Source organism: Oncorhynchus keta, chromosome 34 (assembly GCF_023373465.1).
Source record: "Oncorhynchus keta strain PuntledgeMale-10-30-2019 chromosome 34, Oket_V2, whole genome shotgun sequence".
Lineage (NCBI taxonomy): Eukaryota > Metazoa > Chordata > Actinopteri > Salmoniformes > Salmonidae > Oncorhynchus > Oncorhynchus keta.
Window position 1 is genome coordinate 74,876,886 of NC_068454.1, and position 14,822 is coordinate 74,891,707.

The window sequence follows — 14,822 nt, forward strand, 5'->3', positions numbered from 1 at the left end:
ACTGAAGACCTATAGGTTCACCACTGTACTAACCTGTCACACACTGAAGACTTATAGGTTCACCACTGTACTAACCTGCCACACACTGAAGACCTATAGGTTCACCACTGTACTAACCTGCCACACACTGAAGACCTATAGGTTTGCCACTGTACTAACCTGTCACACACCGAAGGCCTATAGGTTTGCCACTGTACTAACCTGTCACACACTGAAGGCCTATAGGTTCACCACTGTCACACACTGAAGACCTATAGGTTCACCACTGTCACACACTGAAGACCTATAGGTTCACCACTGTCACACACTGAAGACCTATAGGTTCACCACTGTCACACACTGAAGACCTATAGGTTCACCACTGTCACACACTGAAGACCTATAGGTTCACCACTGTCACACACTGAAGACCTATAGGTTCACCACTGTACTAACCTGTCATACACTGAAGACCTATAGGTTCACCACTGTACTAACCTGTCATACACTGAAGACCTATAGGTTCACCACTGAAGACCTATAGGTTCACCACTGTACTAACCTGTCACACACTGAAGACCTATAGGTTCACCACTGTCTAACCTGTCACACATGAAGACCTATAGGTTCACCACTGTCACACACTGAAGGCCTATAGGTTCACCACTGTCACACACTGAAGAAGGTTCACCCTGCCTAACACACTGAAGACCTATAGGTTTGCCACTGTACTAACCTGTCACACACCGAAGGCCTATAGGTTTGCCACTGTACTAACCTGTCACACACTGAAGGCCTATAGGTTCACCACTGTCACACACTGAAGACCTATAGGTTCACCACTGTCACACACTGAAGACCTATAGGTTCACCACTGTACTAACCTGTCACACACTGAAGACCTATAGGTTCACCACTGTACTAACCTGTCATACACTGAAGACCTATAGGTTCACCACTGTACTAACCTGTCACACACTGAAGACCTATAGGTTCACCACTGTCACACACTGAAGACATATAGGTTCACCACTGTACTAACCTGTCATACACTGAAGACCTATAGGTTCACCACTGTACTAACCTGTCATACACTGAAGGCCTATAGGTTCACCACTGTCACACACTGAAGACCTATAGGTTCACCACTGTCACACACTGAAGACCTATAGGTTCACCACTGTCACACACTGAAGACCTATAGGTTCACCACTGTCACACACTGAAGACCTATAGGTTCACCACTGTACTAACCTGTCATACACTGAAGACCTATAGGTTCACCACTGTACTAACCTGTCATACACTGAAGACCTATAGGTTCACCACTGTACTAACCTGTCATACACTGAAGGCCTATAGGTTCACCACTGTACTAACCTGTCATACACTGAAGACCTATAGGTTCACCACTGTACTAACCTGTCACACACTGAAGACCTATAGGTTCACCACTGTCACACACTGAAGGCCTATAGGTTCACCACTGTCACACACTGAAGACCTATAGGTTCACCACTGTACTAACCTGCCACACACTGAAGACCTATAGGTTTGCCACTGTACTAACCTGTCACACACCGAAGGCCTATAGGTTTGCCACTGTACTAACCTGTCACACACTGAAGGCCTATAGGTTCACCACTGTCACACACTGAAGACCTATAGGTTCACCACTGTCACACACTGAATACCTATAGGTTCACCACTGTCACACACTGAATACCTATAGGTTCACCACTGTCACACACTGAAGACCTATAGGTTCACCACTGTACTAACCTGTCACACTGAAGACCTATAGGTTCACCACTGTACTAACCTGTCACACTGAAGACCTATAGGTTCACCACTGTACTAACCTGTCACACACTGAAGACCTATAGGTTCACCACTGTACTAACCTGTCACACTGAAGACCTATAGGTTCACCACTGTACTAACCTGTCACACACTGAAGACCTATAGGTTCACCACTGTACTAACCTGTCACACACTGAAGACCTATAGGTTCACCACTGTACTAACCTGCCACACACTGAAGACCTATAGGTTTGCCACTGTACTAACCTGTCACACACCGAAGGCCTATAGGTTTGCCACTGTACTAACCTGTCACACACTGAAGGCCTATAGGTTCACCACTGTCACACACTGAAGACCTATAGGTTCACCACTGTCACACACTGAAGACCTATAGGTTCACCACTGTCACACACTGAAGACCTATAGGTTCACCACTGTCACACACTGAAGACCTATAGGTTCACCACTGTACTAACCTGTCATACACTGAAGACCTATAGGTTCACCACTGTACTAACCTGTCATACACTGAAGACCTATAGGTTCACCACTGTACTAACCTGTCATACACTGAAGGCCTATAGGTTCACCACTGTACTAACCTGTCATACACTGAAGACCTATAGGTTCACCACTGTACTAACCTGTCACACACTGAAGACCTATAGGTTCACCACTGTACTAACCTGTCACACACTGAAGACCTATAGGTTCACCACTGTACTAACCTGTCATACACTGAAGACCTATAGGTTCACCACTGTACTAACCTGTCATACACTGAAGACCTATAGGTTCACCACTGTACTAACCTGTCATACACTGGAGACCTATAGGTTCACCACTGTACTAACCTGTCATACACTGAAGGCCTATAGGTTCACCACTGTACTAACCTGTCATACACTGAAGACCTATAGGTTCACCACTGTACTAACCTGTCACACACTGAAGACCTATAGGTTCACCACTGTACTAACCTGTCACACACTGAAGACCTATAGGTTCACCACTGTCACACACTGAAGGCCTATAGGTTCACCACTGTCACACACTGAAGACCTATAGGTTCACCACTGTACTAACCTGCCACACACTGAAGACCTATAGGTTTGCCACTGTACTAACCTGTCACACACCGAAGGCCTATAGGTTTGCCACTGTACTAACCTGTCACACACTGAAGGTCTATAGGTTCACCACTGTCACACACTGAAGACCTATAGGTTCACCACTGTCACACACTGAAGACCTATAGGTTCACCACTGTCACACACTGAAGACCTATAGGTTCACCACTGTACTAACCTGTCACACACTGAAGGCCTATAGGTTCACCACTGTCACACACTGAAGACCTATAGGTTCACCACTGTCACACACTGAAGACCTATAGGTTCACCACTGTCACACACTGAAGGCCTATAGGTTCACCACTGTCACACACTGAAGACCTATAGGTTCACCACTGTCACACACTGAAGACCTATAGGTTCACCACTGTACTAACCTGTCATACACTGAAGACCTATAGGTTCACCACTGTACTAACCTGTCATACACTGAAGGCCTATAGGTTCACCACTGTACTAACCTGTCATACACTGAAGACCTATAGGTTCACCACTGTACTAACCTGTCACACACTGAAGACCTATAGGTTCACCACTGTACTAAACTGTCATACACTGAAGACCTATAGGTTCACCACTGTACTAACCTGTCACACACTGAAGACCTATAGGTTCACCACTGTCACACACTGAAGACATATAGGTTCACCACTGTACTAACCTGTCATACACTGAAGACCTATAGGTTCACCACTGTACTAACCTGTCATACACTGAAGACCTATAGGTTCACCACTGTACTAACCTGTCATACACTGAAGGCCTATAGGTTCACCACTGTCACACACTGAAGACCTATAGGTTCACCACTGTCACACACTGAAGACCTATAGGTTCACCACTGTCACACACTGAAGACCTATAGGTTCACCACTGTCACACACTGAAGACCTATAGGTTCACCACTGTACTAACCTGTCATACACTGAAGACCTATAGGTTCACCACTGTACTAACCTGTCATACACTGAAGACCTATAGGTTCACCACTGTACTAACCTGTCATACACTGAAGGCCTATAGGTTCACCACTGTACTAACCTGTCATACACTGAAGACCTATAGGTTCACCACTGTACTAACCTGTCACACACTGAAGACCTATAGGTTCACCACTGTCACACACTGAAGGCCTATAGGTTCACCACTGTCACACACTGAAGACCTATAGGTTCACCACTGTACTAACCTGCCACACACTGAAGACCTATAGGTTTGCCACTGTACTAACCTGTCACACACCGAAGGCCTATAGGTTTGCCACTGTGCTAACCTGTCACACACTGAAGGCCTATAGGTTCACCACTGTCACACACTGAAGACCTATAGGTTCACCACTGTCACACACTGAAGACCTATAGGTTCACCACTGTACTAACCTGTCATACACTGAAGACCTATAGGTTCACCACTGTACTAACCTGTCATACACTGAAGGCCTATAGGTTCACCACTGTACTAACCTGTCATACACTGAAGACCTATAGGTTCACCACCTAACCTGTCACACACTGAAGAATAGGTTCACCACTGTCACACACTGAAGACATATAGGTTCACCACTGTACTAACCTGTCACACACTGAAGACCTATAGGTTCACCACTGTACTAACCTGTCATACACTGAAGACCTATAGGTTCACCACTGTACTAACCTGTCACACACTGAAGACCTATAGGTTCACCACTGTCACACACTGAAGACATATAGGTTCACCACTGTACTAACCTGTCACACACTGAAGACCTATAGGTTCACCACTGTACTAACCTGCCACACACTGAAGGCCTATAGGTTTGCCACTGGATCTCATAAGGTGAATGCACCAATTTGTAAGTCGCTCTGGATAAGAGCGTCTGCTAAATGACTTAAATGTAAATGTCTATAATTGACAAAGCTCGTAAATGGAATTAAATAAACCAAAACTTGTTTCGCACAAGTTTAGTGTAGGTAGTGTAGGCTAACAATGTGTCCACTCTGACAATGAGAACAGTAAAAGACTGGATTACCAATATATTAAATGCAATAACAAAAATGACCGTAACCAAAAAACATTATGGATTAGATATTATAGGAATGAATTGTACATTTACTACCGGTGATATATGTAATAGGGAATTGATAGACACTAACAATCACACACAAACAATTCTCACAATGAAGTTATGAAACAATGAATGTGCACAAATTGCAGGAGAGAGACGTGCATTATGCATCCTAACACACTCCCCTTCCTCTTGGACTGTGCCACCCTCCGCAATGGATTAGTTCACTGAGATGGGTGCAAATCAGACAAGTATCTCGTGTTTAATAAATAAATATATACAGTACCAGTCAAAAGTTGACACACATAAATCATTCAAGGGTTTTTCTTTATTTGACTGTTTTCTACATTGTAGAATAAGAATGAAGACATCACAACTATGAAATAACACATGTGGAATCATGTAGTAACCAAAAAAAGTAGCCACCCTTTGCCTTGACAGCTTTGCACACTCTTGTCTTACAATGTATAAAATAGTCAAAATAAAGAAAAACCCTGAAATGAGTAAGTGTGTCCAAAATTTGACTGGTACTGTATATATTTTCTACTGCTCAACTAAAAAGAATATTGGTTGACCAACAGCCTAGTGACCAAACAATCGACTATTTGGGGTCAGCCCTAGTGTCCACACACACACACACACACACACACACACACACACACACACACACACACACACACACACACACGCGTGTATGCAGTCACGCACGCACACACTTACGGGTCATCCACATCACTCTCAGTCTCACTGTCTGGCCTCTCTCTTTCGGCCTCCCTCTCCGGGGCCAGGTCGTCCGTGGAGGGAGTCAGCCGTGTTGTGGGTCTTCTCTCTAGGGAGGGGGGGCCCTCGTTGGCCTCCTGTAGCAGCACTGCACCCCCCTGAGACTCTGAGAAAGACAGGAAAAGGGGGTATTTTCACAATGATTCAAATCTCTGATAGTTATCTGGTAATACCAATGTTTGTGTTACGTAATCCATTATGTTTCAAGTGTTTGAAATCATGGTAGAAATTGTAATCTTGCTGGGATTTGGGTCGAATTTCATCCACAACCTACCTGTTTTCAGACTGCCAGCTTGGGGGTGATTGATTGGTTGTTGGCCCTCACCAGACTGAGTAGAGGCATCTGACTGGGTTGGTGCCAGGAAAGGGACCAATGAATGCCAGGGAAACACAGGAACTGACCGGGGTTCCACGTTGGTCCAGACTGCGAAAAAAATACAAAGAAATGGTTAGGCCTACTCCTTTTATTCAGTGTAATCCAGTCAGTGAATATTATTTTTGAGCAACAGTTTATGGACTCACAATATGTCCAGACAATACACTCCTCATAGTAAGCTAGCCCAAACATATTTTTTATAAAATCTCAACTTCTGATAAACAATCTCAACTTTCATATAAACAAGATTCTATTTCCAGATTTTGGGAACATATTGTTGTTAGCCTGTACACATGCTAATAGTTTATGTGACAATATGAACACTTTTCTAGTATGGCCAAGAAGTGACTATCAAAGGCCCATCTTCCCAGAACCAGTGGCCCACTGGCTTAACCAATTAGCCTCAGGTATACACTCATGGCTGTTACTTCTCCCCATATGGGACACCTCTGGAAACTCACCAGCGGGTAGCTGATCAATCAGCCGTGAGAAAGACCTGTATATCTCACTGCAAATTCATACTGCTACAATATTCAAAATGGTGCTGGAGACAAATATGAAAAACACACGGAAGTAGTAAATGACCATCACTGACCAAACATGCTCAGTCCTTGACGGAGGTATTGAGGGGTCTCTGATGAATACATGGTTGAAAAGAGTCCTTTATGGTGTTTTTCCAAAAACGAGTCTCAATTTAAAAGGGTCCTTGAAAGCGTCCCTTTACAACGTCAGATAAAAATCCATGTGTTGAAAAATTAATCAGTGATCCAAGATCGTATAGTGGATGGCAACAGTGCTCGATAGTGCCTGCATCTGACGCTTATCTTCAGATTGCGGTCATCACGCACAACTTTCACTGCTATAGTCGCACTGCTATTATGATTTATCCGGTGGCGTACTGATATATCTGTAAATGTAAATGTTGATTTCGGATTAAAATGAAGTCCCATGCGTATCCGCCAACAACATGAGACCAGCTCACGCTTTCATCTTTTCAGAATGCCGCATTCTCTGCGAGCAGCCTATTTGTTCACGCGCATTGACGATAACAATTACATTTCCCCAGTGCAGAACATGAAATACGGGGAATAACACAATGTAAAATGGATTGCCAACTAGTCAGTAGTCACAAGTTGCAACAGGATACAGAAGATACGACAATACGTTAAATATAGCCGGAAAAGTCTGTGTTCCTCTTGGTCTAATAACCCCTGATGCACCCTCGCCTGTTTGTTTACATTACTGGAGTGCTGCGGTCACGAATAGGTTAACTAGGCCTCACCCTCAGCCACGGAGTAAATTGGCACATCAGTCCGAGACATACGCTATCCTCGAGGCCATGTTCAACTTGTCTCTACGCGTACTTGCTTCAGCCTAGCAGTGTACAAATGGTGCGAAATGCAAAAAAAAAATCATGTTTAGGGCAGAAACGGAGTATTCGATGTATTGCATGTAGTCGACCAATAATGTCTGACAGCTAGCTTGGACGACACTAACATTAATTGCGAGCAGTGGATAGCAAGCTGGCTAGCTAACTACGTGAATTAGCTATCTGGCTAGCTAGTTGTTATGCAAATGCTCAAAATGACAAAGCTATCAAATTCATAATCCTGCTAGATTTGTTTATTGAAGGGATTTGTATCGGTCTGAATATCAATCAAATGCGTATGCATCGGACCGTGTGTAAAGTTATACACAACTTCTAGTTAGCTGAATTAACACAGGCTAGCAGCAGCTATTTGCCACCCATAAACTCAAGTGCAGGCTATGCTCAGCAACATCATGCTTTTACTTTGGATGTTCTTGCTGAAGTTTGGAGGACAAGTGACAACCCCAATTGTTTATTTTACGTTAGCTCTCCACCACATACGGGGTTTATTGCCGTCTACATTGACGCAAGTAGCACTGCAATTATCGGTCAAAGTAACCTTTGCTACTTCAAAATACAGCCGACAGGTTCAACACGAGAAGGCAACCCGAGCCTCAAGTGCACCGGTCCAAATAACACCGTACCCTCCGTAACGCCCCTGGCCCTGCACCCGCAGAACAGAAAGCAGTCAAAGAAACGCAATTGTTGTCCTCATGTCACTACCCTTCCGTTACACAACAACACATGTCTGTTACTATTGTTTTTCTTCACACCATGAAACCACTTAAATTATTTGAGGAACAATGACTGCTGCGTGCTAGATCTATAAGATGGTAGCTAAATTGACAAAAAACCCGTCTGAATACACCTGCATTTTTTACCCCCAAAACCGTTAGCCACCGGTCTGTTTTGCCGTATGGTTACTGTCAGCATCCAACATTGATATTCTATTGCTTTGGCACCAACTCATATTAAAAATGTAAAGTAACGTGAAATCGTATTCACCATCAATTAACTTTCTACCACACAGGGAGGATCATATGCAGGTGTGTGTAAAACTGGTCATCCATCTCCCATATCCCACTGGCTCTCCAGTTGTTGATTAAATCCAAATACCCATTTTGGGATTTTCTTGAAGGCTAGCCACCAATGCACTACCCCCACTAACGTTAATATTTTTTTAAACACCACCGTGGCCTCAGTCGGCTCCCACACACACCCCTGCCTCGTATCTATCAACGTCTCAAAAAGGTAATCGACTGAAAATATAGTTGCCAGAAGTATTTCACTCCAACGCTGTCATGAGTAGCGGCGACGATGATAACTCGGACCCCAATGACATAAAGTGGGGCGAGACCACAGCACTGTTCTGTGTTGGTTGCTGCCCCCCTTGGACCACAGCAAACGACGGGATTGAGCTCAAAGGCAGGAAACCGAAGCGAGAGGCCAGCCGGAGATGCTCCGACACAGATCCGTGGAATCGGGGGCTTTATAGAAATAGCCGCTCGATGTCCGGTGCGATCTCCGCCTGCAGCAGGTCACTTCGCGCGCGCCCACTCCTGTCGGTCAGCTCGGCAGGTATTTGTAGTAGAAAAGTTATTGTATCATAACATCTCCTCACTTTAGCTCAACTCTCTTCCCCACGATTTGTTCTCTCTTGCTTCGTCTGGCCTTTTCTTTATTTTTCCCCTCCCTGTTCCTTGTTGTAAACTAGGCTGCCCCCTCTCGCTCTTTCAGTGTGTCAACCTCGCCCAACCGTGCCCCGCCCCTTTCTCTTAATCTAAGCTCCACCATTGGTCAAGGCAGCCACCTGTCATCCCGCCGCCGTGACCGCTGATTGGTTGAAATATGCAATGGAATGTCAGTCATATGCAAATCTCACTCGATCAGTCAGTCACTGATAGCTGAAATGAAATAGAACTCCTAAAAAATAACATAAAATTAGGACATGACTTCCTATTGGCTGTTATTCAATCCCACCGTGACGTTTCTGGCGTTCATTTATTGGCTACAAATCCCAAATTGCCCAACCTGACTCATACCGCAATAATTACTATTCATAATCCCGCCCATGTCCCATCGGTCTATTTTAGGTAGTATGCTAGATTGATTGCCGAGCAAGTGAACAGAGACACTCAGATGGAGGACAACAAATCGCTTGACAGAAGTTTATTTAAGGTCCTTCACCAAAAATAGTAAAAACGACATGCAGTACCGACTTCGTCCATCTGCATAGGGGGCACTCTAGAAATCAAACTCTTCGAAGTGTAGCTGTGAAGCAGGTTCCACTAGATAGCACAGCCACAAAGTCTAAATTGGCACTATGGTAAAAATGTTTGAAAACAAAAATTGTCTTTTTGGTCTTAATTTAAGGTTAAGCAAGGTTAGCAGTGTGGTTAAAGTGCAAATGACAAGTGTTTTAACTACTTTGTAGATATGACACAAACAGACAATCGTATCAGTTAAAAATATAAAATTCCAAGTTTAGTTTCAATGACTCAATATTTTGGACAAAAACTGACAAATGTAACTAAGGCTGGTATGTCAATACAATCAAACTAGCAAGGGTAATGATCACAAGTCAGTCATACTGTGGCTAATAGGCTACTGTATCTATTTATGTATCAATCTAAAAACACGGAGCCTAACGTTAGCTAGCTGCTAGGAGGACGTCATGCCATTAGAGGAGTGGGTGACTGACTTTTTCTCCTCATTGTTTTTCGGTGGCTTTTCACAGCTAGAGATGCAGGTGTCATTTGGTTAGCTAGCAAGAACTTGAATGACTGTCATCCAGTTATCTAGCATATATCTTGCGTTCGCAAATTCACTCTGGCTATCTAGCTAGCCTAGTGGTTAGTGTTGGGCCAGTAACTGAAAGGTTGCTGGATCGAATCCCTGAGCTGACAAGGTAAAAATCTGTCTTTCTGCCCCTGAACAAGGCAGTTAACCCATTGTCCCCCAGGCACTGAAGACGTGGATGTCGATTATGGCATCCTCTGCACCTCTCTGATTCAGAGGGGTTGGGTTAAATGCGGAAGACACATTTCAGTTGAATGCATTAAGTTGTACAACTGACTAGGTATCCCCCTTTACTCTAATTTCTGAGTACTCTTGTCTGAGTGTGCCAGAGCGCAGAATAACTGATGAATTTACGAACGCACAACATCTGCTGAATATGACCGGTGTCAGTAAACGTAGGGGAGGGGGGGGGTAATAGTTAGTCAAGAACGCTCTAGACAAACTTGTAAACAGCCTAACCAACTCTGCTAGGGTGATTAAAATAGGCAGAGTGAGGTGTTCGTTCATTTGTGTCTGGAAGTGGCAAGCTAGCCAGTTAGCATGGGTGGGGACTACAGAGTGAAGGAAAAGCAGTCAACAAGTGCTCAACATATGTGGGAACTCCTTCAAGACTGTTGGAAAAGCATTCCTCGAGAAGCTGGTTGAGAGAATGCCAAGAGTGTGCAAATCTGTCATCAAGGCAAAGGGTGGCTACTTTAAAGAATCTCAAATTTGTATAACACGTTTTTGGTTACAACATGATTCCATATGTGTTATTTCATAGTTTTGATGTCTTCCCTATTATTCTACAATGTAGAAAATAGTACAAATATTTTGGAATGAGTAGGTGTATCCAAACTTTTGACTGGTACTGTATGTTGTTATTAGGTTTTATTTACTGCTGTATCTTTTAATTGTCCAAACCCATGGCCGCTTTCCCACTCTATATTGATATAGAATTTTCACAAATGCCTTACATGAAAATTACCATATTTAAGTGTTTGATTAGAATTTAAAACATTTAAAAGTGTAATATTCTTCCTGGGGGTGTATATGAACAGATTTTAAAAATAAAATGTAATGTTGCTAAAATGCTGTCGCTTCCACTAAGGTTAGAGTTAGGTTTAAAATCACAATTTTAAGAAGATGAATTGTAGAAATAGGCAGGGTTTATGACTTTGTGGCTGTGGTAACTAGTGACAACCCGGTGATGCCTGTGAGACCACACTATCTGTATCTTTGGGCTTTTTGTTATTAAATGCATTATTAATATTTACAGACAATTCCCTTCCACATTCCAGGAATCATGTCATTTATCCTCTGAGCCTGTAGGGTTATTACAGTGTAACAACATCAACCAGTCATCTAGCATCATCTAATGTAGCCTACTCTCTGATGTTATAACTGCTGCTCAGTGCTCAGCCATGTGTTTTATGACTCAGCAGTGCATACACACACACCATGTGACTGAATTACAGGAATGCTAAAAAGAGACATAGTATTGGTAATGAGTAATTAGCAGCATTAGAGAAGCTTAGAGGAACCAACGCTAGTGTCTTTTCCAACTAGACTGCTATTCTACTACTTCTTCAACTAATTGCTCCACTTCCATTGTGTTTTAAATAGTGGCAGTACAGACAGCAGCAGCAGTTCCACATAATGGTAGTCATGAGCATTAGAAGTAGCCTAATGGTTGTGGAACGATGAAAAATCAGATGGTTGGACAATTATTCACTCTATTACAACATGTTATTTAACCACGTGTATGCGACACACACACACACACACACACACACACACACACACACACACACACACACACACACACACACACACACACACACACACACACACACACACACACACACACACACACACACACACACACACAGGCATGTAAACTGAGTGGTAAATGATTGAGTTGTTTGTGGAGCGTTTCCCTCAGTTTCCGTGTCATTAGTCAGAAACGGAGAGGGGAGGCGAGCAATGATGTCATTTTCCACCATAAAAAGCCCATTCAATCCCAGAAAATGTATTTTCTAAATGTTTCCATAGTGCAGCTTAACATCCCCCAGACTGATTTTTAAATGTGTGTGTGCTTTCTGAGAGATACAAGCACACAAGCGTGTACACACATGCACACCTGTACACACATACGCAGTTGCACTTACACACAAACCAGGACTGAGAAAGAAAATGAGTGGTGGAGGTTTTAGAAACAGGGAAAAATGGGTGGGAATAGAAGAGTGAGAGGAGAGAGTATCAGTGTAAAAATAAACTAACAGTCATTCTGTGTAGAGGGGAGGAGAGATGGAGGGAAAACAGAACTTCTCTTATGGGAGGAGAGGCCAGAGATGGGGGAGATGGATCACACACACACACACACACACACACACACACACACACACACACACACACACACACACACACACACACACACACACACACACACACACACACACACACACACACACACACACACACACACACACACACTACTAAGGGCACTGACTGTGATTCATATTACTGGATAAAAGGTTGCCTATAGATGTCTACATATAATTTATCACTAAAAACTGCTGCTAATAGAAAACTCATAACACGTGCAAACATACACACATTATGACAAATTGAGTGTTTTGGCACAGTACATCTACACACAATTCTCACTAACAGCTGCAAATAGTGTACTTCACAACACAGTCTAAACTATGACAGATAGTGTGTCTAATACCCTCCAGCACAGTGTACATTTTATTTGAACTATTCTGTTCAATCAGACACAAATACAATAGAGGGAGGGTCTAATCCCCGGGACCACCCATACGTAGAATGTATGCACACATGACTGTAAGTCGCTTTGGATAAAAGCGTCAGCTAAATGGCATATATTATTATTATATTTATAATCTCCCTCTTCTAGCCAGTCATCTCACAGGGAGCTTTGGGAGCCAGCCAATAAGGTGGAGCGCTACTAGCTCAGATGAGGCAGATGTTGTTGTCATAGTAAACAACTTATATTAACTGTTCCAGAACCACTACTGAAAGACAGACATACAGTATCTGCTCGCAGCTACTGTCAACAGCATCCTACCTTTTTGCTTACAGTTTTTTACAATCACGTTGGCACTAATTTCAGAACCTTGATGTCATCTTTCAAAACTCTAGACACAAAACTCACATCCAATGATCAAAATGCACATTTTTCAAAACTCTAACACTTTTTCCAATTGCTTGGATACAATACACATAAAACTAAGATAATTTGTTCATTGAACTAAAATCACCTGTTCAAAATGACACAACTTAACATCAAAGTATTACCATTTCAAAATGCAATTCACACATTACATCTGAGATGACTATTCATTTCATTACAATGATCTAACTATCAATTGATCCAACTGCTCAAAATGATAAGTAACTGTTGCATTACTCTTAATGCATAGTTTTATGGAAACTGCCAATCAATATTCCATGTTTAGATCATGAAAGTTTCAGGATAATGAGATCCATTGACATCAATTACCGTGGAACCAACCAATTGGACTACATGATCTATGGATGTAATATTTCATCATCATTCTTTATCAGACACTGTTTCTATGGTCCCATGTACCACTTTTCCAGACTATGTTTTCAGATTTGACATTACTGTACATTTACCGGCCACTTTATTAGGTACACACATCTAGTACGGAGTAGGACCCCCTTTTGCCTCCACAACAGCCTGAATTATTCACAGTGTTGTACGTTAAGAGATACCCTTCTGCACACCACTGTTTAAAACAGCTGTTATTTGAGCATGTGTGGCCTTTCTGTTAGCTTGAATGAGTCTGGACATTGTCCTCTGACCTCTCTCATTAACAAGGTGTTTTTGCCCACAGAACTGCCTCTCACTGAATGTGTTTTGTTTATTGCACCATTCTCTGTAAACTCTAGAGACTGTAGTGCGTAAAACTCCCAGTAAGGCAGCTGTTTCTGAGATGCTGGAATCACCATGTGTGGCATCAACAATCATACCACAGTCATAGTATCTTAGATTATGTATCTTGCCCGTTCTAATGTTAGGTAGAACAACAACTAAAGCTCTCTACTCTATACACTCTATATATTGAGTTGCAGGCAGCCACATGATTCGCTGTTCTAATGTAACCTTCTTTGATGGGCTAAATCAGGTCTGTAGAGCTGATGGCATGACCTATGTCATTGTGTGGGATAATGTCAGGTTCTACCATGCTCAAATGGTGTAAGCATGGTTTCAGGCCCATCCACAATTTACCACCATGTACTTACCACCGTACTCTCCTTTCCTAAAACCCGATTGAGGAATTTCTCTCCACATGGAGGTGGAAGGTATATTGTAGGCACTCTCACGAACAAGCCACCCTTCTCCAGGCCATGGATGATGCATGCAATGACATCACGGCAGGCCAGTGTCAGGCCTGGAATCGCCATGCCCGAAGATTCTTCCCAAGATGATTGGCTAATGAAAACATCCATTGTGATGTGGATGAGAACCTATGGCCAAATCCACAAGACAGGGTTGATGGC

At 43.0% G+C, this 14,822-nt stretch overlaps 1 protein-coding gene across 1 annotated transcript in view; it reads right to left on the reverse strand.

The window, feature by feature from the left end:
- The window catches only part of LOC118378078 (protein capicua homolog), a 70,918-nt gene that overhangs the window by 18,929 nt on the left and 37,167 nt on the right, over window positions 1-14,822 (reverse strand). Inside the window, 2 exon segments of the mRNA XM_052494823.1 lie at window positions 5,686-5,851; window positions 6,020-6,169. Of these exon segments, the coding sequence (XP_052350783.1) occupies window positions 5,686-5,851; window positions 6,020-6,169 (316 nt within the window).